We start from the raw sequence: 26,546 nt of genomic DNA on the forward strand, positions 1-26,546 counted from the left end.
ACAACAGTGACCTCCACAGCGGGAGCATACAGCATCAGGATGGGCATCATTATTTTTATTCATTCATAGGATGAGGGCATCACTGGCTAGGCCAGCATTTATTACCCATCCCTAATTGACTCATTGCTGTGGGTCTGGAGTCACATGTAGGCCATACCAAGCAAGGATGGCAGTTTCCTTCCCTAAAGGGCACTAGTGAACCAGATGGGTTATTCCTCACAATTGACAATGGTCGTTATTTGACTCTTAAATCCAGATTTTTTTTTGTTTTTTTTTAAATTGAATTCAAATTCCACTATCTGCCATGGCGGGATTCAAGCCTGAGTCCCCATGTCATGGCCTGGGTCCCTGGATTAACAGCCTGGTGATAACACCACTAGGCCATCACCTCCCCTTCCGCAATGTCAGGGCTCAGGGAGGACAATTGGAGGTGAAGTCCGATGTGGTGGGTCTGCACATGAGGCGTATAGGAGAAAATATGCTGTTGTGGTAGTGTGAGGTAAAAAGGGTCATGGTAGCTCAGGGAGGGTGGTAACCTGGTGATCAGGCAGAGCCTGGTGCTGACCACACCCAGCATTCCCTGCCATCACTTGCCATTATGTAGGTGTAAGATGCAACTGAAAAATGGGTGGGGCAATGCCAACAGGGTCAGTATCTCTTTGATGGGCAAAATTGCAGCATCTATGTCTGCTGGTTAGTGGGGCATTGAAGGGCCAAATGCATTTAAAAGGCCTAGCTCCATTTAATTTACAATTTTTCATCATTCATTTGCTTTGCAGGCAGAGTGAAGGTCAGATGCTGGTGTTTTGCACCATATCTTTTTGTCTGTGATTTGAAAAATTGGTACCTCAATGATGCTGACATAAGCAGCAAAGTCTTAAAAGGAGATCAAGGGAAAAAAGAGACTTGGCAAAAGTCAAATCATTATCTGTACGACTTCTGTGAGTCTTGTGCTTCATTGCTTTATCATCTGTCCTGAAAATTTAATGATTCTGTCCTGAATGCAATGGCAAGTTGAATGATTGATGCAGGTCTGGGATGGAAAGGGGGTTAGAATGCAGCAGGCTCTCCCTTTTTGAGATAATGTGTTGGTCACTCAGACAGCATGGCACCTTCACCAAATTGGTGCACGTACTGAGGCTGGAGCCGAATAAATCATAGAGACATGGCCCTCGATAGCATGGTGCAGCATGTCTCACTGTATGGAGGAGTGTGTGCAGACATTATCTGCAGGATATGCCACCAATGACTGGTCTCTGATCTTAGAGCCACTTTTGCTTTTTTTGGTTCCAACGTTGGCCATTTCCACCGAGAGTCCTGTGCCCAGTGACTGGGGGATGGTGGTCGCTGTAGCTCCCTCCTTAATGAAGCAGATGAAGGGATCCAGGGTCAATATTACACCCAGGAGCAGCAGCAGACTGCTGCAGAGGATGAGAAGTACCCAGTTCAGGAAGAAGTCATAGCCACAGATCCTCTCAGGATGTGTGGCAACTGCAAGAGGCCCCAGGTTTTCTGACTCGGCTGCACTTCCTGGGGACTGGAGAGAGACAGTGTTATCATTAGCTCTGTAACCCAGGTCAATGTGAGGGAACAGTGCTACGTTCTGGAGTGGGAGCTGACGGTAGCAGGAATGGGAAGCCATCTTCTCCCGGAGGCTGTGAAGGTCACTGCCACTCTGAACATCTACGTGATGGGCTCCTTCCAGGGAGCGACGGCAGATCTCTCAGTCACACCTCACCAATGCCTCAGGACAGTAATCAACATCATCTGTGCAAGATCACATCGGTTCAATTTGGGTCTGCAAGATAGGTCAGTGCTGCAGCCCAGGTAGCAGAATTCAGAAACGAAGCTGGTGACCTTAGCTGCAGGGTACCATCAACTGCACACACGTGGCACTGAGAGGGTCAGATCACAACACTGTGGTGAACATCGCTAGGAAGGGATCCATTTGATTAATGTTCAGGTGATCCTGGATGTGTGTGCTCACCCTAGCCACCCTAGCAGCTGCCACAATGCCTGCATCCTGGAGCACTTTTGCTCACCTCTGCATTCGAGGGTCCAGGTGCAATACAAAGCTTGTTACTGTGGACTAGGGCTACGCGCAGTGGACAAGGGGAGGCAATGGCCTAGTGGTATTATCACTGGACTGTTAATCCAGAGACCCGAATGATGTTCAGGTTTGAATCCTGCCATGGCAGATGGTGGAATTTGAATTCAATAAATATCTGGAAATAAAAGTCTAATGATGACCGTGAATCTATTGCCGATTGTTGGACAAACCCACCTGGACAAACTCATCTGGTTCACTAATGTCCTTTAGGGAAGGAAACTGCCATCCTTACCTGATCTGGCCTCCATGTGACTCCAGACCCCCAGCAACGTGGTTGACTCTTAACTGCCCTTTGGGCAATTCATGATGGGCAATAAATGCTAGCCTAGCCAGTGATGCCCTCATCCTATGAATGAATAAATAAGGACAATGGCTCACAAAAGCATTGTGCAGTCCCCTGACAGATGCTGAGCGCATTTTCAATGCTGTCCATGCTTCAACCAGACCCTGGAAAGCAAACGCTAGAGCTGCTGAAGATGTGGTTCTGCTGCTTGGACTGGTCCTAGGATACCCTCCAATATGGTGTGGACAGAGTATGCTACGTCATCCTGGCACACTGTGCACTGCACAATTGGAACAGTCAACAAGGCAATATGCTGGATGCAGAGGAACTGGGAGAATGGGACCAGTCTTCTCAGGAGGACAACAATGGTGTGGAGGAAGATGATGCTGTTCATGATGAAGCTTGGCTACATTGAGTGCTGCAAGCACTCATCAACAACCTCTTCCAATAGATGAGAGCTGGTTGTAGCAGACAGTCAGTCACTCAATTATTTGGTCATGATGCCCAAATCCAATTGACATTGTGGGAGCAAAGTTCACCCTCTGCTGATTCATTGCTGATTCCTTTTCCTTTCTGTAAATAAAAGCTCATGTTTGTGTTTATATTTGTTTGATTGGTTGCCAGTGTGAGATAGTTCCTTACTGAACCAACGACAAGATGCAAGTTGTAAAGACCTTGTCTTAAGTTTTGTGTTTTCTTAAATTGTGGACTGAAATGAGCAAAGAACTGTTTGAAGGGATTGCAAGGATTGCTACTTATTCATTGATACTCATTGTGAACATTGTTTGTACAGCTATGGGTTACCGTAATAGCTACAAATGAACTGGAGTTGAAGAGTTGTATACAAATTGAGCTTTGGTTGGCAATATGTAGCAAATTGGCTTGTGCACTAGTGGCCAGTTACCAATGACAAAGGTCTTCTGCCTCCCAACAATGTGATTGGTCCTCAGGTAGCTCAATAGCTAGGGGCTATGATCAAGATACAGTGTAGCCTTTGGACTACCATCAGCTTAGGAGCTCTTTCTTTGTTCTCTACCATAACCCTGAAGAAAACTAGTTTATATTTCCTACAGAGTGTGTTTCCATGCCAATTAAGGGGTGCCTCAGTGAAAATCATACATCAACAACTGGGCTGGATAGAGCCGAGCTTCTGAAAGCAGTAATTTAGCTTAGCATTTTGTTTTTCAAAGTAAACTATTGAATTTCACACATATACGTGGCAATTTTCTACATTTTCTGAGTCTTTTTCTAACTTTTTCTTAGTTTCTAAGTTTGTTGAATGAAATTTGTTTGAAGCAATTAAAATTTATCCCTTAAATTATCTTGTGTAATATTATTATATGAGAGCTTAATGTCTCCTCTGAAATTCCTCTCCCTGTTATTTTGACAGAGGAACTAATCCATTTATAATCAATACTTCAGGCTTTGAGGCTGAAAGCTAAACTGAACATGTGGCACAGAGTTTAGCTTCCTGGCTCAGGGCTGGAGAAGATCAGTTAACCAAGGGGCTTAGTGTGTTGAGTTGATAGCCTGGGAATTCAAGCCACAGTATTCTCTGATTGTGCCTTGATAGCAGAGGTGCCAAAATATTTTATACAGAAATTGTCTCTAGCTAATTCTGAACCAAAATATTCAGGGACAATATAGTTTGAGGAATTAAAGACGAGGAAATTAATGCACTTTGGAGTTTATTTGACAGTTTGTTTCAAACCAATATTATATTCAGTTTACATTAAATTTCTGGTATGTTATATAGTCCAAAAGTTTTGAATACTTGTGAGTGGTGAGCAATCTGGCCCACCAGTCTCACATATTGCAAAACCATTGGCACATTGCCTACAAATTCCCAGTGAGTACTGGGGCTGGCCCAGGTGTCTTGCTGCTGCTGAAAAGCTACTTCCATATGTCAGCGTGCTGCTTGACAGTATCTCATTGCAGAGTGATAGAATTAAAAAGCTTTTTTTTGTTGAACTTCTAGACTCGGCTAAAGTGCACGGTGTACTGCACACAGTTCAATTTCTATTTTATAAGAGACAGAGGCCTTGGAAAAAAGTGTAAGAAGGATTCATAAGGATTATACCAGACTGAGAGCTTATATCTACCAGGAAAGATTAAACAGGATGGGGCTAATTTCTCTAGAAAATAAAAGGCTGAGGGGTGACCTGATTTTTTTTTCTCATTATGAAGTGGTTTAATGGTAATGTCATCTTAGAGAAGGTGTTTCCATGTTGTTGGACAGCCCAAACTATTGACCATAAATATAAAATAGTGTCTAAAAATCCAGGAGATAAATCAGGAGAAACATTTTTACCCAGAGAGTGGTTAGAATGTGGAATTCACGCTCACAGAGAGCTGAGGCAAATAACATCAATAGGAAATAGGAAAAACTAGGTACAGAAATATAAATTTAGCTAAAATAGATCAAATAGGTTGGGAGCCGGCTCATGTGGACATAAACAGTGGCCGTTTAGACCAAATGACCTGTTTATATGCTGTATGTAATTGCTTCTCTCTGTGGCATAATTCATTTCATCACCTTGAAGTAAATGCATGCCTTCCGAATTGAAAATCAATTTGGAGGATTTCCCATTGTTCTTGGCTATGGTTTCTTGGGCTCTATTATGAGTACCAATACCCATTTTCATATAAAACTGTTTATCCAGGATATTATTACTTTAAACTATGCATTATATTCTATCTGCTTATCCAGATTACGATGCCTTTTCAACAAAAATAACAGGTTTCTGCAGCAAACAGAAATCGAGAATAAACCTAAAAAGGACATTTTTAGCAATATTTTCTCCATTGCATTTTACTACCTCTCCTAATCTGTTTTAACTAAAATTACCAATATACCCTATTCTCTTTTATCCTTAAATAGCAACTTTTGATCCTGGCCTGCCATGGGTTATGTAGCTCTCAAATCATTTCTTTATATCACTCAAGGCTGAACTGTTTGAATGTATCATGTTACCATGTCACCTCTCAGGAGATTTTATTGCAGTTGCATTTCTAACAAGTCTTGCTGTCATCAAGATGAGGGATGTTAGTGCTGTGGAATAGATTCTTTCAGTATTTCCATGTCGTGTCAACATAAGCCCTCCCAGGTGCTGTATCGCATGGGTTAAATGCAGAATGAAGTTCCCTGCACCCTATTAAAAAAGGTCCTCATACTGTGCCTCTGTGATATTTTCATCTTTGAGGAATTTTGTGGGCTTGTCCCAAATCATGGCAGCTTGTGAAATAAATTGCATTTGTATAGCATCCTAACACTTGCTAAAGATGTTCCAGAGTGCATTGAAATTGCTGATTCTGCAGCGCAGACATTTTATGAGCAGGCATAATTTATAGATACCACCAACAAGCAGAATGTTTAAAATTATGCTGTTTGATGAGGGAATATTGGCCATAAAAGTGGGAGAACTCCCTGCTTGTTCTCAAAAAGTCTAATGGGACCATTACTATCATCATGTTAATGTACCTCTAAAAGATGGTATTTCAAAAACACAATGCTCCTTTGGCACTGCGTTGAAGCGTTAGAAGCGTTAACGTACTTGGCTTCTAGTTGTACAGGGGTTTTCTGGAGGAGGCCACATTCTTGGGAGTTGGAAAGGGGGCATCAGAGATTCAAGGCCTGAGGCATTGGAAGCAAGTTAGAGGAAAACACATATCCTCTGAATTCTGGATGGCCAGATTTCCCAGGTACCAGTCTAGTTGATCAGTTTACCAGGTGGCTTTGGTTAACATTCAGTTGGTGAATAAAACTGAGGCACACAGCCACAGTATAATAGTAAAAGTGCCAGTCATTAACCTCTCCCTCACCACCACCTCCTCTCTGATTTGGTTTGATTTATTGTTGTCACATACAGTGAAAAATGTCATTTTACATGATCTACAGGCAGATTGTACCATACAAAATGTATCATGTAGCAGAACAGAGTGCAGAATACAGTGTTACAGTTGCAGAGAAAGTGCAGAGAGAGACATCAACATTAACATTTGAGAGATCCATTCAAAAGTCTGATAACAGTGGGGAAGAAGCTGTTTTTGAATCTGTTCATACATGTATTCAAATATTTATATCTTCTGCCTGATGGAAGAGGGTGGAAGAAAGTATAACCAAGGCAGGAGGGATCTTATGCTGGTTGTTTTCCTGAGGCAGCGGGAGGTATAGATGGAGTCACTGGATGGAAAGCTGGTTTGAGTGTTGAACTGGGCTATGTTCATGCCTCTCTATAGTTTCTTGCGGTCTTGGGAAGAGCCGTTGCCATACCATGCTGTGATGCGACCAGATAGGATGCTTCCATGGTGCATTTATATAAACTGGTAAGAGTCTTTGCCGAATTTCCTTAACCTCCTGAGAAAGTAGAGACATTGTTGTGCTTTCTTGACCATCGTGTTGATGTGGGTGGACCGGGACAGATTGTTGGTGATCATCAGTCCCAGGAACCTGACAGTCTCGACCATCTCCATCTCAACACCATTGATACAGACAGGGGCATGCCTCCACTCCACTTACTGAAGTCAAGGACCAGCTCCTTCATTTTGCTGACATTGACAAAGAAATTATTGTCTTTACACCATGCTACAAAGCACTCAGTCTCTTTCCTGTACTCTGTCTCATCGTTGTTTGAGATCTGACTTACAACGATGGTGTCGTCAGCAAACTTGTAAATGGAGTTGGAGCAGAACCTGGCGACACAGTCGTGAGTGTATAAGGAGAATAGTAGGAGGCTGAGTACCCAGCCTTGCGGGGTACCGGTGTTGAGGATTATCGTCAAGGAAGAGTTAACGCCTATTCTTACTGATTGCAGTCTATGGGTCAGGAAGTCAAGGATCCAGTTACAGAGAGGGGAGCCATGACCTAAGCTTTGGAGTTTGGAGATAAGTTTGTTTGGAATTATGGTAGAGATGTGGCAGGAGCCTGACATATGTATCCTCATTATCCAGATTTTCCAGGGATGCTCCTTGTTTGCCACGTTCCTGCTCCACAATTTGAACTGGGAAGGTAGGAGGCAGGTTGGCGTAGAGACCTAGATTTTCCTGGCCAATCCAAACTGCAGGTTGAAGTAGTTTCCATATACTTAGTACAAAAACCACAGATGTTAGAAATCTGAAATAAGTACAGGGCGTTGGAAATACTCAACAGGTCTAACAGAATCTGTGGAAAGAAAGAGGGTACTTGTCCAGTTTGCACGCATGCTGACCTGACCTGCCATTTTTATGGGTTTTTTTTCTGTTTTTGTTACACAAACACTGTTAATTGAAATCAGTGAGCATCCTCACCTCTCACTATTGTGTACTTACTGCCTTGAGATTGCCCAGATTATTTTATTAGAGCCTTTTAGATTTGTCACAAAGCAAGCTTGTACACAATTGTTTGAAGTTGAAATTAAACTTGGAAAACTCACTGCACCGAAGAACCCTTTCAAAATAAATTAATGGTGGCATAGAATTTCTAAATTCTGCCATTACTGAAAGATGGACTTGTTTTTCAGTGCCTTCTCATGTTTCAGAATCATCTAAAAGCTCTTCGTACTGAATTATTTACTTTGTAATGCAGTAACTGGTAAAGAAACAAATGTAGCAGAGATCTTACGCTGAGGAAATGGCCACAGACAACTAGTATTTCAGTGCCCTTCAGTGTCGGCCTAGATACTCTGAATCATAACAACTATTAGGTAGAATTGGTAAATGTATGTGTATATTTTTACTGTTAGAAGGTATACTGACGCTTCCATTAGAGTATTTTTGAATTGCTTTCAATTGCTTTTTCTATGAAATCCAGAATTCCAGATTCAACTTGTCCAACCACCTCCAAAGATTTGCTTTTGTGAATGTCCAGATCTGTCTGTTCCTGTACCTCTTCTGAAAGTGTAAACCAAACAGTTTAAATGGAAATACCACTCATAAAATATTGGAGAAATATCAGAGTGCTAAGGTTTATTGTATGCTTTACCTCAACAGCATACTTTCTATGCCTGTGTTTTCGAGTGTAGTCTAGTGATTCCGGTTCAAGCGATATCCCCATTTTAAAATTGATGGGCAATGGTTTATGCAGTTAGGTCTCTGCAGTATTGTGATGAAAATATGGCTTTAAGAGGTGTATTTTGCCCTAGGTTTTCATGAAGAGATTTTGAGACAGAAATGCCAAGTGGTCCATTCCAAGCCAATAAAGTAAACAACTTGTGAGGCCAATGAGTTTTTTGTTTTAAATTGGAACAATAGAAGCAGCATGAATGGGTGGAGTCAGGCTCCCATAAATCCAGGGTTGGAGTTTGGCTTTCAGTAGTTGTTGTGGTTTTGAAGTTGGCTGCTACAGCTAAAAGCTTGGGTTCTCTCTGTACCAGAATTTTGTCTTGATGTTATTTCCACCTGGACTTGAGAAACATTGCATGTGAAACAATCTGTCTTACTGAATTTTCCTTTGCCAAGAGTGTTTATGGGATGTTGCTATATCTAAACAGTTACTGTTTAGCAGTTAAATAATCTTTTATTCTGTTAAGTTTTCTAATACCGTCAAAGTTACACCAATTCTTCTTTCTTTTGTTTGTATTTTAACCATAGGGTAAGAATAAAGCGTGTTTTGCTTGAAACCGAGTCATGTAACCAATTAAATTACATCTGTAACACAGCACTTTACACTTGCCTTTAAGTAAGAAAAAGTTAGGGTCTAGGCTATTTCCTGGATATAGTTGAGGGGGGTTTGGTCTCATCCATATCAGAATCTGTAGAAGGAAATAATTGAAATTCCCTGAGGAGATCATTTTGCTTTTCATTTTGGTTTGAGACTAGGTACTGTGTAAATCTATTGCAATGCCAAGTCAGATAAGCACTCGGTGTAACCTGGGGATTCTTTTCAAGTCTGAGTATGGGATCCTGCTCAGTATGCTCTCTAATTTTTATTTGTTATGCAGGGCCATTTTGTGTAAGAGCACAGATATGTGCAATTTGTTTGTGCTGTTGCAAATGCAAGGTAGACCTAAGGAGTCAACTTGTGCATGGTCTGCACAGGACCTTGCCTTGTGGGCCCGTTTTGTCCCTATTTTGATGGTCATATAGTCATTGAAGCAGTGTGGGCTGGAGTTGCATGCTGGAATTACACAAAATCACCAGTACAGCTGACTCCAGGGAAATTGCCCAGCAAATTGAAAATTTGGACAGGCATTTCCCCTACATCTCAGAGTTACTTCACGTCAGAGAATTTTGAGGATTCCAACTCACTCAAGTTTAGTAATTGCCCAGGAAAGGCTTGAGGGTTAAAACATGCTCTAACTCATCACTGACACCAAAACTACACTCTCTGACCACTGACACCCTTAACTCTCACCTGCTCCACCACCGGACCTGATCTGACCTTTGTGGCTGACACCTCCCAACCCCACACAACCTTCCTCTGAAACACATACTGAACCAAATTCTGCTGGACCTGACCACTGCCGCCTCCAAACACTCAGACCTCTAGGCTAGGCCCAGGTGCCTGAAGGAAGGGAAAGATGGACTTGTCTTAGTGTGCACATCTCGTCCCCATGTGGAGGTCTTCTTCTTCGGTGTCCTGGTATTCCAGTGGCCTGGCAGGTGGTCTTGTCCAGAATGGTGGTCTCAGCCCGGCATGGCAGTCTTTGGCAGAAGCCGCCAGCTCAGTATTCCAACAGCCCGACATGGCAGTCTCATGTTGGCTGAGTCTTCAGGGTATTCTGTCATTCCTTCATTGGCTTTTCCTGACCCAGGAGCCGTTAACTGAACTGTGATGAACTTTGTCTTAAGACTTACTTTTTTTAATTATAAATGACTTCTGTCATTAATGTAGGCACCATGATGGGGCGACTTATAAAACTTTTCACTGTATTTTTCATGTAAAAGTACTCTTGACAATAAATGTGTCCTCTATTCAGATCCATCTACCACCCCCAGCCTGATCTCCCTGACCTATCTAAGCACTCATCCACTTACCTGCCACACTCTTTGTCTCACCAAAACAGCACCATACCCATCTGGTTCACTTCTTCCCTACCTATCTGCCACCCTACCCCTCACTTATCTTACCTTTCCTCAGTCACTGGCAAAGTGGTTTTGGAACCTTTACCTTCTGAAATACAACAGCAAGTGCCAATTATGAATAAAGGCCATTTCTTGGCCTGTGATGTTACTCCTGAGCAGAGTGGATTTCGCTCCATTTTCCTTCAAAGGTCCCATTCAGGACAGGCCAGCCTCAGAATCTTAGCTGGTCAAATGTGGTCCTGATGGTAATTAAAAACTAGATTGAGATGCACTTTGTATGGCTGCTGTTGAATTATTTTTATGTATTTTTCCCTGTTAAAGCTTTTGAGAAACTTAATGATTCTCCGTGCGTTTTGCTCCCTGATGTAAAATATATCATAGAGAATCATGAATCTTAAAACAAAATACCCAGACAATCTTTTGAGCAAAGCAGTTTTGTACAAATCCTTATGTGTATGCTTGTCTGGATATCTATGCTTATGTGCACTCTTTTTAATTTTGCATTTGAATCGTATATCTGCTATATGTTCGGACATAAATATCTGACTTTATACCTGTCCATTAACATAAAAGTATGGGCTGTATTTTACATCAGGACAAGGCCATTAATTGGCTCAGAGTGAGACATCCACCTCTGTCTGTAGAGGAAGCCTCTGTTCTGGAAGTTGCTCGCTAATCAAATGGCCAGTAGCTATCTGGTTCCAGCAGTGTCACAAGGAACATTGGCCACAGCTGGGACTGCATCTAGTTCTCAACAGCGATAATCTTTGAGCCAATTGTGAAGGTTAGTCCAGAGATGGGAGCTCATTGCTGAGGCTGTGCTGGCAGGCCCTCGTGATGAGGTCAAGGTGGGTGGAGTCTAGTGTGGACAAGGCAGGAAGGAGGGAAAAACAGGAATTGGAAGGTCTTAAGGCCACTCCGATGGATACATGGGCCCCATCAAGGAGGTGTCCTTGAAGTCCCATCCAATCTCTAATCCAAAGAGTGAAAGCTGCCAGGCAACAGATGTGGTGTGTGTTTATCTGTTGATGGTTAAATCCCAAAGGAGGTGGGAGGAGGTCCTTAAGCGGTTATGAATTAGTCCTGATAGGTCCATAGGCAGGTCTCTGAATGCATGTCCCACTGCTGGCAAAAATGTGGGTTCGGGTTGGTAGGTGTTGGGAATGGGATGTATGGTATGCAGCAGAATTTTACAACCATCCACACACCCACCATCCCCCCTTCCACCCCAACTTGCCTCATCTGGTCTAATTGATTTGTAATTTTCATCCCTTTACCATACTGTCTAATCCCATCGCTCAGAGCATTGAGTATAGGAATTGGGATGTCATGTTACGGCTATACAGGACATTGGTGAGGCACTTTTTGAGTACTACATACAGTTCTGGTCGCCCTGCTATAGGAAGGATGTTTTTAAATTGGAAAGAGTTCATAAAAGATTTGCATGGATATTACTGGGACTGAAGGGTTTTAGTTATAGGGAGAGGCTGGATAGTTTAGGACGTCTTTCCTTGGAGTGTAGGAGGTTGAGGGGTGACCTTATAGAAGTTCGTAAAATCATGAGGGGCATAGAAAAGGAAAATAGTAAAGGCCTTTTCCCTAGGGTCAGTGAGTTCAAAATTAGGTTTAAGCTGAGAGGAGAAAGATTTTAAAAGGGATCTGAGGGGTAACTTTTTCATGCAGAAAGTGGTGCATATATGGAATGAGTTGCCAGAGGAAGTGGTAGATCCAGGTACAGTTACAATATTTTAAAAGATATTTGGATAGGTACATGAATAGTAAGTGTTTATAGGGATATGGGCCAAACACATGTAAATTGCACTAGTTTAGTTTGGGAAACCTGGTCAGCATGGATAAATTGAGCCGAAGGGTCTGGGTGCATGCTGTATGTCTCTATGACTGGGGTGGCACGGTGGCTCAGCGGTTAGCACTGCTGCCTAACAGTGCCAGGGTCCTAGGTTTTATTCCATCCATGGGCTACTGTCTATGTGTAGTTTGCACAGTTATGCTAATTGCCCATAGTGTCCAGGGATGTGTACGTTAGGTGAATGAGCCATTGGAAATGTAGGGTTACAGGAAATGGGGAGGGGGGGATTCTGGATGGGATTCTCTTCGGAGGGTCGGTGTGGACTCATGTCTGAATGGCTTGGTCCCACACTGTAGGGATTCTATGACTCTAAGTAATGGGATTGATTGATGCTGGTGTAGTTGGACAATTAAGGCATGATGTACAGATCTTGTTAAAATAATCAATGATAATAGCTTGTGTGGAGCATTGACTGTTACATCAGTTTCATTCTCACTTAATCACATTCTAATTATTTTTTCTTCTCTCCACCATGTGACATTTCAGCTTGTTATGCACTTTGTTAAGACCAGTTTGAATTAGCAGAAATGTCTTGGATTCACTGACCACCATGTCTCATCCATGCTTCTCTAATTGCGTTATAGCTAATTTGCCTTCTTCACTCAACATAACAGAAGCATTTAGCTTGACTTGGAACTGTTGGCACCATGACATTTCCACTTTACTGAAAATCTTTTCTAGAAAGCTGATGACAATTTTCCATACTTTTACATAATGAGGAAAAGATATCTTTTTAATTGGAATGTATAAATTACATGGATGTACAAGGAGGTATATGTCAATAGTTCATTTAGCTGTCTTGTAGAGTGTTAACATGATCTTTCTGCAATAGCATGTATTACAATAAAGATAGAAAAATTTTATATTGGTTCAACTTTGAGAAAATGCATTTTTTCATGCAGAGCTTTAATGTAGACAGGCCTTGTTCTTTGTCAGAAAATTAGCAACCATGTTACAGAGTACTAAAAGCACAAAAACAGGCCAATGAGCCCAATAGGTGTTGTGTATGTTGCACGTGAATATCATTTCACTCCTCTCATTGAATCCTATCAACATACCCTTCTATTAATTTTTCCCTCATGTGCTTATCCAGATTCCCCTTGAATGCATGTGTGTAATTCATCTCTGTGAATACTTATAATAGTGAATGCTATATATTCCTACTTTCTGGGAAAAGGACTTTATTATTTGTATTCTTGGTGACTATCTATATTTATGATCAATGTTCCCTGTAAGCCATGTAGCAACCCAATGGTTTCACTGTAGGTTACACACAAATCAGCCCCATTCAGCCAGGGTTCATGGATTTTAATAAATCGACCATGCACTCCAAAAATAATAATTTATTTATGGACTCCAGTTTTGGCCTCACCTGCAAATGAAAACATCTTCACTGAATCATCTCGAGCAAATCATTTCAAAAAATCTTGAAGACCTCAGCATTGTCATTCTTGGACTGCACATCATAGAGAAAAATACCCCCGAGCATTCAATCTTTCCTGCTAATCTCTCAATGTTGATGTCACTCTGTCCTTTGAACACCAATGAATCTAACCGCTTTGAAAATCTGTATTGATATGTACCTTCTATGGAGTGTGCCAGAGTGATCCTTGTTTTATCTTTGCGAGGCCACATACCCGTGAACATTACTTCCATGGGAAATAACCTTAAATTGTAAATAAAAACAAGAATGAAGGCTGCCCTCTACCTCACCTTTGCCAATTGCATGAGATCTGATTGCACTCCTGAAAAGGTCTTACAACAGTTTCGGATAATGGTTGACTCTAAGCAACAAATGAAAAGTGTATCTGACTAAAGGTTACTAAACTATAACTCCTTGTGTCTAGAAGCCTTGAAAGTAAGAGAATAACTTCACTTCAGTTGTGGGTATGAATTCATCCATCTTACACTTTCAACAAGCTATTCTGGGGAATTGAGTTAGAATAAATGTCTAGGCTGCAAACACAGCCCTTGGTAGTGTCTAGTACTGAATACAGCAACAGGTTTCATTTTATTTTTTGAAATGGAAGTTCAAGTCAGATGATAGGCCGTCTTATCACACAGGGCTTCTTCAACTCTTCATGGTGTTAACAGCATTTAGTTTGAATTTGCAAATATGATTAACTGCAGGCTTCATATGACATTGGATTAGAATTAGTTGGTCCAGATCCTTCTCTCCTGCTGCTTCCTACTTGAAGCAATACTTTTTCAAATTGGTTGCTAAACATGTGATTGATCTTGTATTTCAGCTTTTATTTATTTTTGTTTTAAATTTATCTTGATCAGTTTGTTATATTTTTATTTATAATTGATGTTTGGTTGCTTTGCTTTAACCATGGAAAGGAGCTCTTCATACATATTTATTTACAATTATGTTGTGATTGCAGTTGATTTTATAGGTGGATTTGATTCATTCTCCGTCTACCATGTGCCTCAGAAACCCTCTCATGTACTATTAAAGCCAGTTTATCTGTAAGTAATTACCTCCTGTCACCCTAATGGCTTTTTGTACTAGCAACACGCAATACCTTTAACCTGTCTATTTTCCATTTTAGCAACCTTGTCTGAATAAAGACATGATTTGGTACTGATTGGTCACAAGACAGAAGCTATACAGAATTCAGTGGGGACAAATTTACAGTATATCCACCATCACTAGGGTGCTTCACTGGCTTGTAGTGCAAAGTGAAAAATGTGCATGCCTGAAGTTCCCATTTGCTGCACCGGTATGTGGCTGTCTTGAAGTCATGGATTCCCCAGCGCCAGCCCTACATTCCATTTAACATTCAACTCCTGTTTGAGACTCCAAACTGTATTGCTTTGGACCATATGCTAAACCCAAAGGAAGAAGATTCCTGTAAAGGGATAACTATTTTGGCACAAAGAACAATTACTCATTTGGAATGCAAAGTAACAAGATTTATTAGATAAAAAACATTAACGCTCATCATTACAGTAGTTGAGGAATGGCTTGGAACAGAGGTTAAACACGTGTCAGAATGTCTTTCAGTGAGGTCTTTTCTTAGTTCCCTGAATTTGGTCTCTTAATTCATGGTGCCTTTTGAGATTTTAGCTAAAGCAACTTAACTTTAACATGCACACAAACTCCTTCGTGGCTTTACAACTTAAATGCTAATTTCCTAGTCTACCTTAACTGCAGTAGCTGCACATTTCACAACTGCTTGCTGAGTGCTTGGTAAAGTAGCTACACAGTTCACAGCAGCTGCTGAATGAAAGCAGCTTCCTAACAAGGACTGCTTACTTTCTCTTCAGGGTTTTAGCTTTAATACTGATCTGGGTTTTCACCACAACCCTCAACCTATGATAATTATCCGTTGTTTGGAAATGTCCCACACTAGTGCTAATTTCCTAGCAAGTGCTCTATTACCATCTCATTCTCTCCCACCAAGTGCTTCCGGCAAGTACCTCTGACAAATGCTAGCCCTTGGTAAGTGCAAAGACCCCTGGCAAGCATCCTATTTTTATACCCTTTCTCAGGCAGCTTTTACAACATTCAATCTGAATCTGTGTACCTATGTTAACGCAACTAATGACTTCTTCTCAATGACTTTTTTTGGAACACTAATGTTTACAATTCTCAACCTATGGGAAGAGTGCTGATTGACTTTCCTACAACATCGTAACCTTAAGTTATACCCTATGTTTACAGTTCTAATTTTGGTTTCCATTTATTGCTAATGCTGGCCTCATTGGAGGCCAAATACTGTTCATGTCCCAGTGATGACCTCTGTGCACTCCTATTTATTTTCCTCCTTAAAGCTACATTACAGAGGTGGCACTTAAAGAAATCCCAATGTAAAGACTTCTTATCAACATTCCAATAAGCAATGTTCTAAAATAAAACAGCAAGTGTTAAAAGATCCCTTTAATAAGCATAAGAGAGAGAATAAAGCATTAGTTGTCTATCCTAGACACTTCCATTTCATGGAGTGGTTTAGTTGTGGCCTGTTGTTCCTGATGTATTTCATGCTGGAAATATTTGTGATGGGCTATATCCAAAGTTAATGCTTAGATATTTCATTAACATTGAATCAAAGATGTTGATCAAAGTACGCATCCTAAAAATTAAAGAATTTGAGGACTAATGTACAATAGAGGAGCAAAGCCAATTATTTGCAAGATTTCCTAAGAAATAAATATTTCTTCCACAGTTCTGGGTTTGTACATACACTTCTGATCCTGAATTTATTTAGAAACTCAATGAAGAATCAATGCATATGCTACTGTAGGGTTACAATTTAGTATCAGTTAGACGGACTGTGAATATATCCCAATTCTGAGCTTTCCTGTGCTCCAAATGGATTGGAGTATATTCTCAAAAGAACTTTACATGTGTTTATTTTTCATTTGTCTCCACCCTGTCTGCATTCTTCTGTTGCAAGGCTAAGTACCAATACAATAGTTGCTAGTCAGGCTGAATGAAAAGACCATATTCGACAGTTCATATTGCATTAAAAATTAAATCATTAGATACTTGTTTTTATTCATTCACGGGATGTGGGTGTCATTGGCTAGGCCTGCATTTATTGCTCATCCCTAGTTATTAAGGGTCAACTATATTACTGCAGATCTGGAGTTACATATGGCCCAAACCCAAGGATAGCAGATTTCCTTCCCTGAAGGCCTTTAGGTAACTGGATAGTATTTTTCCCCCTGTTAATCTGTGATGGCTTTATGGTAACCATTAGACCCTTCATTCCAGATTTTCTTTTATTGAATTTAAATTCCACCATCTGCCATGGCAGGATTTAAACCCAGATCCAAAGAATATCACCTGGGTCTCTGGATTAATAGTCCAGCAATAACACCACTAGGCTATCACAAATGTCCTGCAAATTCCAACGCGGAAGCCCCTATCAGCAATGAGAAGCTGGGGTGGAGAAGAAACCTGTTATTGTTTTAATTCTGAAGACTTAATAGAACAAGCAGTGAAGCACCGAACTTCTAAACAACTAAGTCTGAGTCCCAGTTCTCAGGCCAGCTTTTACTAACATAAAGTTATTCCTTGTAATTCCTCTGCAAGTCATTCTTTTTGGACAGTGTATTTTGTTCATTATTAACTAGACTGCTAGAGGGAATATCCTCCATTGGAAGTTTTATCTTTGGGAAAATGGAAACTTTCTGTTGTATAATTGCACCAGTTTAATACCCATCACTCACATGACAAGAAAGCTGCATAATAGTTTGTCCATACCTAGTGATTACAAATAATTTAATATCAATTCCTTTCACGTTTGTTTTAAATTCTATTTTATTCTTTGCATTTGGACAACGTAGCAATAAACTCATACTGCCACCAGCAAATATTGTTGTTAGCTCATTTTTATACCTCTTCTTTCACTAGAGCTTTTGATAGCTTACTGGATGATTCTGCTTGTACAAGTTGTCCTTCAGTACCTCACCCTTGGCCATTATTCATGTTAGCCCTGACAGTGATGATTGACAGTCTATTTGTTTGTGGGGTCTTCAAGGCCGAACCTGATTCAGCCTTTAACAGACACCCATCCACTTACTATAGAGGTCAATAGTTAGTGATTTTAGACAAGGAAAATCTTTCTGTCTCTAAACCAGAATCAGCAAGTTCAATTTTAACTGCCTGTATCAGATCAGGAATCAAATCTTGCCTGGTATGGCTCACAAAGCCAATGTCTATATTCACTGAGCAATTGAGGAAACAAATTGTTTTAAATTAAGTAGAAAAGGCTTGAAAAGGTGGTCGAGAACATTTATAGACCAATTTCTTATTTTCTCCACAGGTCTACGTAAATGAACGAACTTCACTACAGTACGTCTTTATTTGAAGAAACCATTGCAACAAGACAACAAAAATTAAAAAAAAAACAGCTCACACGTTTCCAAGTATCATTTTGTGAAAGAATTAATGTTTTGCGTATTGCAACAATTTATAGTCATTTCTAACATAACTGCATTTTCTTTTGGATTGCCATAATCCACTGTTTTGCATGCAGGTACAAAGAAGAGTTGCTCGTTCGAGATCAGAGAAATGTTCATTATACCAGTGAATTTGTTGGAGCTAAACCTACAATTGGTTTGCATGGTCATAGATGCACAGAACAAAAGATGCCCATTTTAGTAATGTCATTCCATAATTTGAAAATACAGAAAGTAGACTTTGGGTTTTGAAGCGTGATGCTATAACTTTCTAACTGTTAAATGGTTTTTCACAGAGGAGCTGTTAGCTTTCTGGAGCAGAGAAGCAGTATAGCTTTCAACTTGATTAATGTGCCAAGCTGCCAAGCAAAATAAGACATCTTTTCTGACAGAAAATTTGTTTAAATACAATAGTTTTCCAATTATCAATGTATATTTATCATTTGTGTGATAATCAGCCCATTGTTCATTGTCTTTTATTGTGAAGTGTTTTGATCTTCGATACTACAAATTCCTCATTTTCTGTCAGGTTTGCAAGTATTGTTTCATAAACAGGAAATGCTCCTGCATTACATTAGCATTTCATTCAGACCTTTGCTCACATTCCTTTACAGGGTTTTTTTTGGACACATCATTGAGTATGATCAGTTCAGCTTAGCCCTTCTGTACCTTTAATTTACATTGCTCGTTATGAAATGTGGAACCTGCACTAAATTAATGTTCATGTCAATATAAAGATCAGATGAAATCTGTATCTTAAAGATAGTTCTGGATCAAATGGCAAGGAGGTATGGATATATGTAAGAAGAATTTTCACCAGCACAAATAGGATTAGGGCAGCAGCTGATGTTTTAAAAAACTTATTGGATATCAGCAATTTTTCCACTCCACAGTAAATGGTTAACTGTGTAAAAATTTTTTTAATTCATGTAGTGGTCTGTGGTTAATTCATAATCTTGATTCTATGGTCCCATCTGATAGTAATTCCACAACATTGTTAGTAGGAACAGTGCAATATGCTGAAGCTATTTTCTTTAAACATTGGAAAACACTGAAAGATGTCTGAATAATGGAAAACACAACACAGTCTAAGAAATATCGTATAAAGAATGCCACACCATCCTGCATGTTACAATAACTCGGAAAGAAATATACCTAGGCTTCTGGTGAGTCATTTCATGTCTAGTCAGGTGAATCAAATTAGTAATATCATGAATGTATACATTTTTCCAGGAATATGTACTAAACAGTTCAAAAAATAAAATTTTGTGTTTTCAAATTTTGAATGTCATTCATAAGAGTAGGGAGTACTGGCAGATATATGGGACATTACACAAAAATTATAATTTTGTACAGAGCATCATAACTCACATTAGGCATTAGTTTGTAGCAGCATGCTTGGTCTTAGACAGTGAAGGAAGTGAGAGTACATACTTGCCCTGAGTGTTTTGTTTTTGTGAAGAAGATTTTGATTAATGTCTGTAGCCAGTTGTCCACTGACCAACAATGTCTATACTCTGAAAAACGATGCCATTGCCTACTGTTGGCAGTGTAGTGATCATCTCACTTGCAATTTCTCAGTAAAAGAAAGTTGTGGGTGGAGGAGGGGTGGTGGGTTAGGGTGAAGGAACAATTTTTAAAGTACAGGCAAAGTATCTAAATTTCATCCTTTTTACATTTAGCTACTGTTTGGAGAAACACTGCCCTCTTCTGTACAAGAATTTACACTGAAAGCTTCGATATCCTGCCGTTTACGCTTGAATGAAAACTTTGCACAGAATGCTTGTTCCACACATACTGTGCAGACTTGTCAATGGCTATGACACTAACAAATGGCTGTCTGACAGAAAATCATTACTGCTCGAGTTATTAATAGAGGCAGGTCAATAGAAGTGGCATCAGCTATATATCTACAGAATGTGCCATCAAGGCCAGATCAAAAGACCCAAAGCATAAATAACAACAATTCGTAATCAGTCAGCTGTAGTAGTATGCAGTACAGACCTTGAATAAATATTAAAAAAACAACTGAAGCTCCTAGGCTGGCATTAAGAGAAAGCTTCAACAAAGCACATTTCATGAAGGTCAGTTGGTCTAATTTGTTTAATATTTTACTAGTTCCTTTATTATTGACAGACATTAATAATATGATTACTCTTACAAAAATAATTATAATTTAGACAAAAAGAAAGTTTTGATCAAAGGATGTGAGAATTAACCATACTAATGCCCTACTAGGAAGCGATCTGGTATAGTGTGGAATTTAGTATAATGCAGGTCAACATCAGAAACCTCGCCAATAGAGCACACATTTGAAAAAAATATTTTAAAAATATTAAAATATTTAATTGTGTGATTGATTTTATATAGCATCTACAGTACCCATTTATTTTGGAGTATGAGGGCCAAAAACTGGAAAGATTTCCATACAATATTGGACCTGGCACTGGTAGACCTGGGCACTAGATACCCAGCTATGAAATAACACAATCTCACCTATAACACAATCTTGAGGTAGGGATCCCATTGGTTGTATGATAACTGGGGGTGCCAGTAGGGTGTAGCTAGGTGAAGCACACCAAAATTTTGTTTCGATTGCTTGGTTGTCTAACACACACAAAAATTTCAGACTACTGAGAAATTTTGTTAGAGTTTCAGTTTGCCTGTTAATGAAGACAGTCTCTACACAAAGGGGCAGATGCCAATGCTTAGAGAGGCTAATATTAGCTTTTTGAGAACTAAGACATAAGGAAGGAAATAATTGCTCTTTTTGCACTGCTGTTTTGATTCCCTGGGGGCACATAGTGCCACATGGTCCCCGACATGGATACTTCTTCAAGAAGAGAAGGTGATGTAGTGATATTGCTTCTGGATTAGTAATCCAGAACTCTAAGTGAATACCCTGAGGGCATGGCTTCAGTATTCCCTCTAATTTTCTACCAGCTGGATGGGCCTCCGAGGTGGAATAGCAGTCAATGCTGCAATCAGTGTGCCAATACTAATTGCCGTGATCGGAACGTCAGAGCAGCTTAGACAGAATGTTGTATGGGTTCAAATCCAGTCACAGCAGATGGTGGAACTTGAACTCACAAAAATTAACCCCGAAATTAAAAGTCTCATTATCGTCAACCTCCTCGAAAAAACCTACCTAGATCATTAACACACTTTAGGAACAAAAATCTCATGGCTCACATATGACTCCAGACCCACAGTAATGGATTTGATTCTTAACTGTCCTCTGCGTTACCCTAGCAAGCCACTCAGTTGTATTTAACTGCTAAAAAGTAAAAAGAAAAGAAAATTGGATGGACCAACTAGCATCCATTTAGGCACTGGAAACAACACCAGCAAACTCAGCCCTGGTGACCCTGCAAAGTTCCCTTTACTATCATCTGGGGGCTAGTGCCAAAATTGGGAGAGTTGCCTCACAATTGAATCAAGCAACAGTCTGACATTGTCATGCTCAATGAATCATTCCTTATAGACAATGTTCCACACAACACAATCACGCTTCTTGGATATGTCCTGTGTCAATAGCAAAACAGGCACAACTAAGTTGGTAATACAGTGGTGTGCAGGTTGGGAGGTTGCTGGAAGTCCTTAACATTATCTCTGGATCCATGAAATCTCACAATATCAGGTCAAATATGATTACTAGCTACGCTGCCCCCTCCCATTTTGAACTTCACTTGGTGGAAGCACTGAGGATGGCAATGGCTCAGAATGTACTTTGAGTGGGGACTTACACATCCATCTTCAACACTGGCTCAGCAGTACTACTATTGATCTGGCCCAGTCAGACTCAGCTGCTAAACTGGGTCTGTGGCAGGTTGTGAAGGAAGCAACAGGAGAGGGTAACATGCTTGACCTTATCTTTACTAATCTGCCTGCAGCAGATGTATCTTTCTATGACAGTATCAGTAGGAGTGATCACTCTGCAATTCTTGTGAGGGGGAAGTCCTGTCTTCACACGGAGGATGATCTTCATTGTGTTGTGTTGACATTGCCACTGTCCTTAATGAGATAAGTTTCAAACTGATTAGCATCTCAAGACTAGGCGTCCATGAGGACCTGTGGGCCATCAGCCAAATCAGAATTGCATTCAAACACTATATGCAACCTTATGACCCTAAGGCCACCAAAGCAAGGATTTCCGACTGGACCCACCATGCTGCCACTGCTGAAGCCTATATTGAAGCCACTGCATCACTGCCATGGCAAGGAGGGATAGACTGGACCCTCCAAGTCGCCAGCACTGAAGCAGTCACTCAAGTCATTGTCAGTTCAGTCGCCACCCGAAGCCACCACGTTGCCACAACAGCCACAAGGAATGAACTGGAACCACCATGCTGTCACCACTATAGCCATTGCTGAAACCGCCACACTGTCACCAGGAGGAACAGACCAGACTCACCAACAATGAAGCCTTTGATAAAACCACATCACTGGGGTCACGAGAATTGGACATCTGGGTCCACCACGCTGCCATCACAGCAGCAGGCCCTTGCAACTGTCTTCCTTCATTACAGCCACAGAAAAGAAGAAAAGGTGAACTTTAATACAAAAGAGAAATGAAGAAACAAACAAAAAAAAGGACAAAGAAGAATGTGGCCGGCCAGGTTAGCAGGGGCTTATGGGCACACAGCCCGAACACTTCCTACCCTGTAACCACTGCCAACTTGAAATTAACATAGAAGAGAGTGTTGTGGTAGTTAGAGGTCAGTTATCTCAGTTTCAAGACATTTCGGCAGATATTCCTCAAGGGAGTCTTCTAGGCCCAACTGTCTTAAACTGCTCATCAATGTCCTTCCTTCCATCATAAAGTCAGAAGTGGTGATGTTCACTGATGATTGAGCAATGTTCAGGATCATTCAAAACTCCTCAGATACTGAAGCAGTCCAGATGCAGATACAACAAGACCTGGACAATGCCCAGGTTTGGCTAACAAATGTCAAGTAACATTCACACCATGCAAGTAGTGGACAATGACCACTTCCAATAAGAGACAATCTAACCATTGTCCCTTGATATTCAATGACACCACCATTGCCGAAACCTCTACTATCAACATCTAGTGGGGGGAAGTGATCACATTGACCATAAACTAAACTGGATCAGACATATAAATACTGTTGCTACAAGGGCAGATCAGAAAAGCTATGAATCCTGCAATGAGTAGCTCACCTGCTGATTCCCTAACTCCTTTCCACCATCTATAAAACAAAAGTCAAGAGTGTGATGGAATACTCTCCTCTTGCCTGGATGAGTATGCTCCAACAACAATCAAAAAGCTTGACACCATCCAGGAAAAAGTAGTTACTTGCAATAGCAGCACATCCACTAGCATCCACTTCCTCCACCAGCGACACTCTGTAGCAGCAGTGTTTACCATCTACAAGATGTACTGCTGAAATTCACCAAGGTATTTTAGACAGCCACACCCACGATCATCTAGAAGAACAAGGGCAGCAGATATAAAGGAGCGCCACCATCTGCAACTTCCCCTCCAAATCACTCACCATTCAGATGTGGAAAATATTGACATTCCTTCAGTGTTGCCAGGTCAAAATCCAGGAAACAGCGTCATGTGGATACCTACACCAAATGGACTGAAATGGTTCAGGAAGGCAGCACACTAGCACCTTCCCAAGGGCAACTAAGGATAGGCAATAAGTGCTGGTCCAACCCTCAACACGCCCATGAATGAATAATTTTTAAGAATCATTTGATGAATATATCCGTTCCACATCTCCCACACCCCATTCTCTCCAAGAAACCAAATGATGCACATGGTTTTAACCAGCTAAAAGTGCCCAACTTAGCAACCTTTTTATTCCCTACTGTTTGACCAGCAGATCAATTGATCCATAATGGCTTTGGTCTGCAAGGTTATCAAAAGCCAAGCAGGAAGACGTTTTGCACAGATATCAGATCTAAACCTCTTGACTCCATTAATGCATTATGATGGCTTGTCAATGATCAACAACCTGCCTGTACAAGTATAAGATTAACAAGTCTTTTTCTGATTTGAACTTAGTTGGGGGTTGCTTATTCTGTCACCTCCCAGTAAATTAGGAGTAATTTAACACACAATGAAGTATATTCAGCTTAAAAGCAGTAGAATAACAAAATAGTTAAGACAAAGAAGGCTACCGATGTGAGTAAGACATAATGACAATTTTTTTTATTAATTCATGGGGTGCGGGTGTCGTTTGTTGGACCAGCATTTATAGCCTATCCCTAATTGCCTGGGGCAGTTAAGAGTCAACAGCATTGCTGTGGGTCTGGAGTCACGTGTAGGCCAGACCAGGTAAGGATGGCAGTTTCCTTCCCTAAAGGGCATTAGTGAACCTGATGGGATTAGGATAATTCAAATCTTGGTAAGGGTCATAAAGTTTACATTCAACTCTGTATCTTTAACTACAAAAATATTAAATTTAACAGGACAATATGAACACAAACTCAGAAAAACTACATTGAACTGACTTGGAAAGAGTTTTGTTCTTAGCAGTGTCTAGGTAACAGCATAATATTGTGTAATAATAAACAAGTTTCAATAAATCCATATGTAGCACAATTCTTCCAATGATAAACAGGCTGGAAATGACAGTTGAAAATATTTGTGTACAAATGCTTAAAATGTTCTGACGACATATTTTTGTCCTCCTGTTTACTGTAGATGGCAATCAGTTTAAAAGCTAAATGTTCTGTTTGAATAGCTGATAGTGGAATGTTGGATAACTTGTTTGCTTTTATTGTCAACGGTAATTGCTCGTCTAACATATTAATCTATATTACCCATTGAAACAGAAAGGTCTACACTATTTAAAGGTGTTGAATAGCCTTTCCAAAACTTTAGTGCTTTATGCGGTGTGCACTTTGCAGTTTGGAAAGATGCGAAGCATTTTTGTTTATTCATGTCACTCACTTCTGGCCTTCACCTCTAGTATTGGCTCCACGATGAGCAGGAGGAAAGAACGAGGTCAGTAATATCAGCACAGGGTTAACAGTTATAGCTAATATTGATCTCTGCTGCAAAAATGTAGACAGTATTAAAACAAATAGCATCAATAACACGAGACAACAAGGTGCAAGGCTGGATGAACACAGCAGGCCAAGCAGCATCATAGGAGCAGAGAGGCTGACGTTTCGGGCCTAGACCCTTCATCAGAAAAGGGGGAGGGGAAGGGGGTTTTGAAATAAATAGGGAGAGAGTGGGAGGCGGATAGAAGAGGGATGGAGGAGAGGATAGGTGGAGAAGAAACAAACAGGTCGAAGAGGCGGGGATGGGGCCAGGAAAGGTGAGTGTAGGTAGGGAGTTAGGAAGGGGATAGGTCAGTCCAGGGAGGACGGACAGGTCAAGGGGGCGGGATGAGGTTGGTCGGTAGGAGATGGAGGTGCGGCTTGAGGTGGGAGGAGGGGATAGGTGGGAGGAAGAACAGGTTAGGGAGGCAGGGACGAGCTGGACTGGTTTTGGGATGCGGTAGGGGGAGGGGAGATTTTGAAACTTGTGAAATCCACATTGATACCATTGGGCTGCAGGGTTCCCAAGCGGAATATGAGTTGCTGTTCCTGCAACCTTCGGGTGGCATCGTTGTGGCACTGCAGGAGGCCCAGGATGGACATGTCGTCTGAGGAATGGGAGGGGGAGTTGAAATGGTTCGCGACTGGGAGGTGCAGTTGTTTGTTGCGAACCGAGCGTAGGTGTTCTGCAAAGCGGTCCCCGAGTCTCCGCTTGGTTTCCCCGATGTAGAGGAAGCCACACCGGGTACAGCGGATGCAGTATACCACATTGGCAGATGTGCAGGTGAACATCTGCTTGATGTGGAAAGTCTTCTTGGGGCCTGGGATGGGGGTGAGGGAGGAGGTATGGGGGCAGGTGTAGCACTTCCTGCGGTTGCAGGGAAAAGTGCCGGGTGTGGTGGAGCTGGAGGGGAGTGTGGAGCGGACGAGGGAGTCACGGAGAGAGTTGTCCCTCCGGAAAGCAGATAAAGGTGGGGAGGGAAAGATGTCTTTGGTGGTGGGGTCGGATTGCAGATGGCGGAAGTGTCGGAGGATGATGCGTTGGATCCGGAGGTTGGTGGGGTGGTACGTGAGGACGAGGGGGATTCTTTTTTGGTTTTTATTGCGTGGACGGGGTGTGAGGGATGAGGTGCGGGAGATGTGGGAGACACGGTTGAGGGCGTTCTCGACCACCGAGGAGGGGAAGTTACGGTCCTTGAAAAACGAGGACAACTGAGATGTACGGGAGTGGAATGCCTCATCCTGGGAGCAGATGCGGCGGAGGCGAAGGAATTGGGAATAGGGGATAGCATTTTTGCAGGAAGGTGGGTGGGAGGAGGAGTATTCTAGGTAGCTGTGGGAGTCGGTGG

General features: G+C 41.2%; 1 protein-coding gene across 1 annotated transcript in view; it reads left to right on the forward strand.

Annotated features, from left to right (window-relative positions):
• LOC109930785 (sodium/potassium-transporting ATPase subunit beta-1-interacting protein 3-like) overlaps nt 1–19,454 on the forward strand; it is a 179,394-nt gene extending 159,940 nt beyond the window's left edge. Inside the window, exons 6-7 of the mRNA XM_020530212.2 lie at nt 14,649–14,733; nt 18,039–19,454. Coding sequence (XP_020385801.1) covers nt 14,649–14,733; nt 18,039–18,048 — 95 coding nt within the window. The 3' untranslated portion in view covers nt 18,049–19,454. The remainder of the gene's footprint in view (nt 1–14,648; nt 14,734–18,038) is intronic.
• Nucleotides 19,455–26,546: the final 7,092 nt, after the last annotated feature.

This window comes from Rhincodon typus, chromosome 19, assembly GCF_021869965.1.
Source record: "Rhincodon typus isolate 14 chromosome 19, sRhiTyp1.1, whole genome shotgun sequence".
NCBI classification, from domain to species: domain Eukaryota; kingdom Metazoa; phylum Chordata; class Chondrichthyes; order Orectolobiformes; family Rhincodontidae; genus Rhincodon; species Rhincodon typus.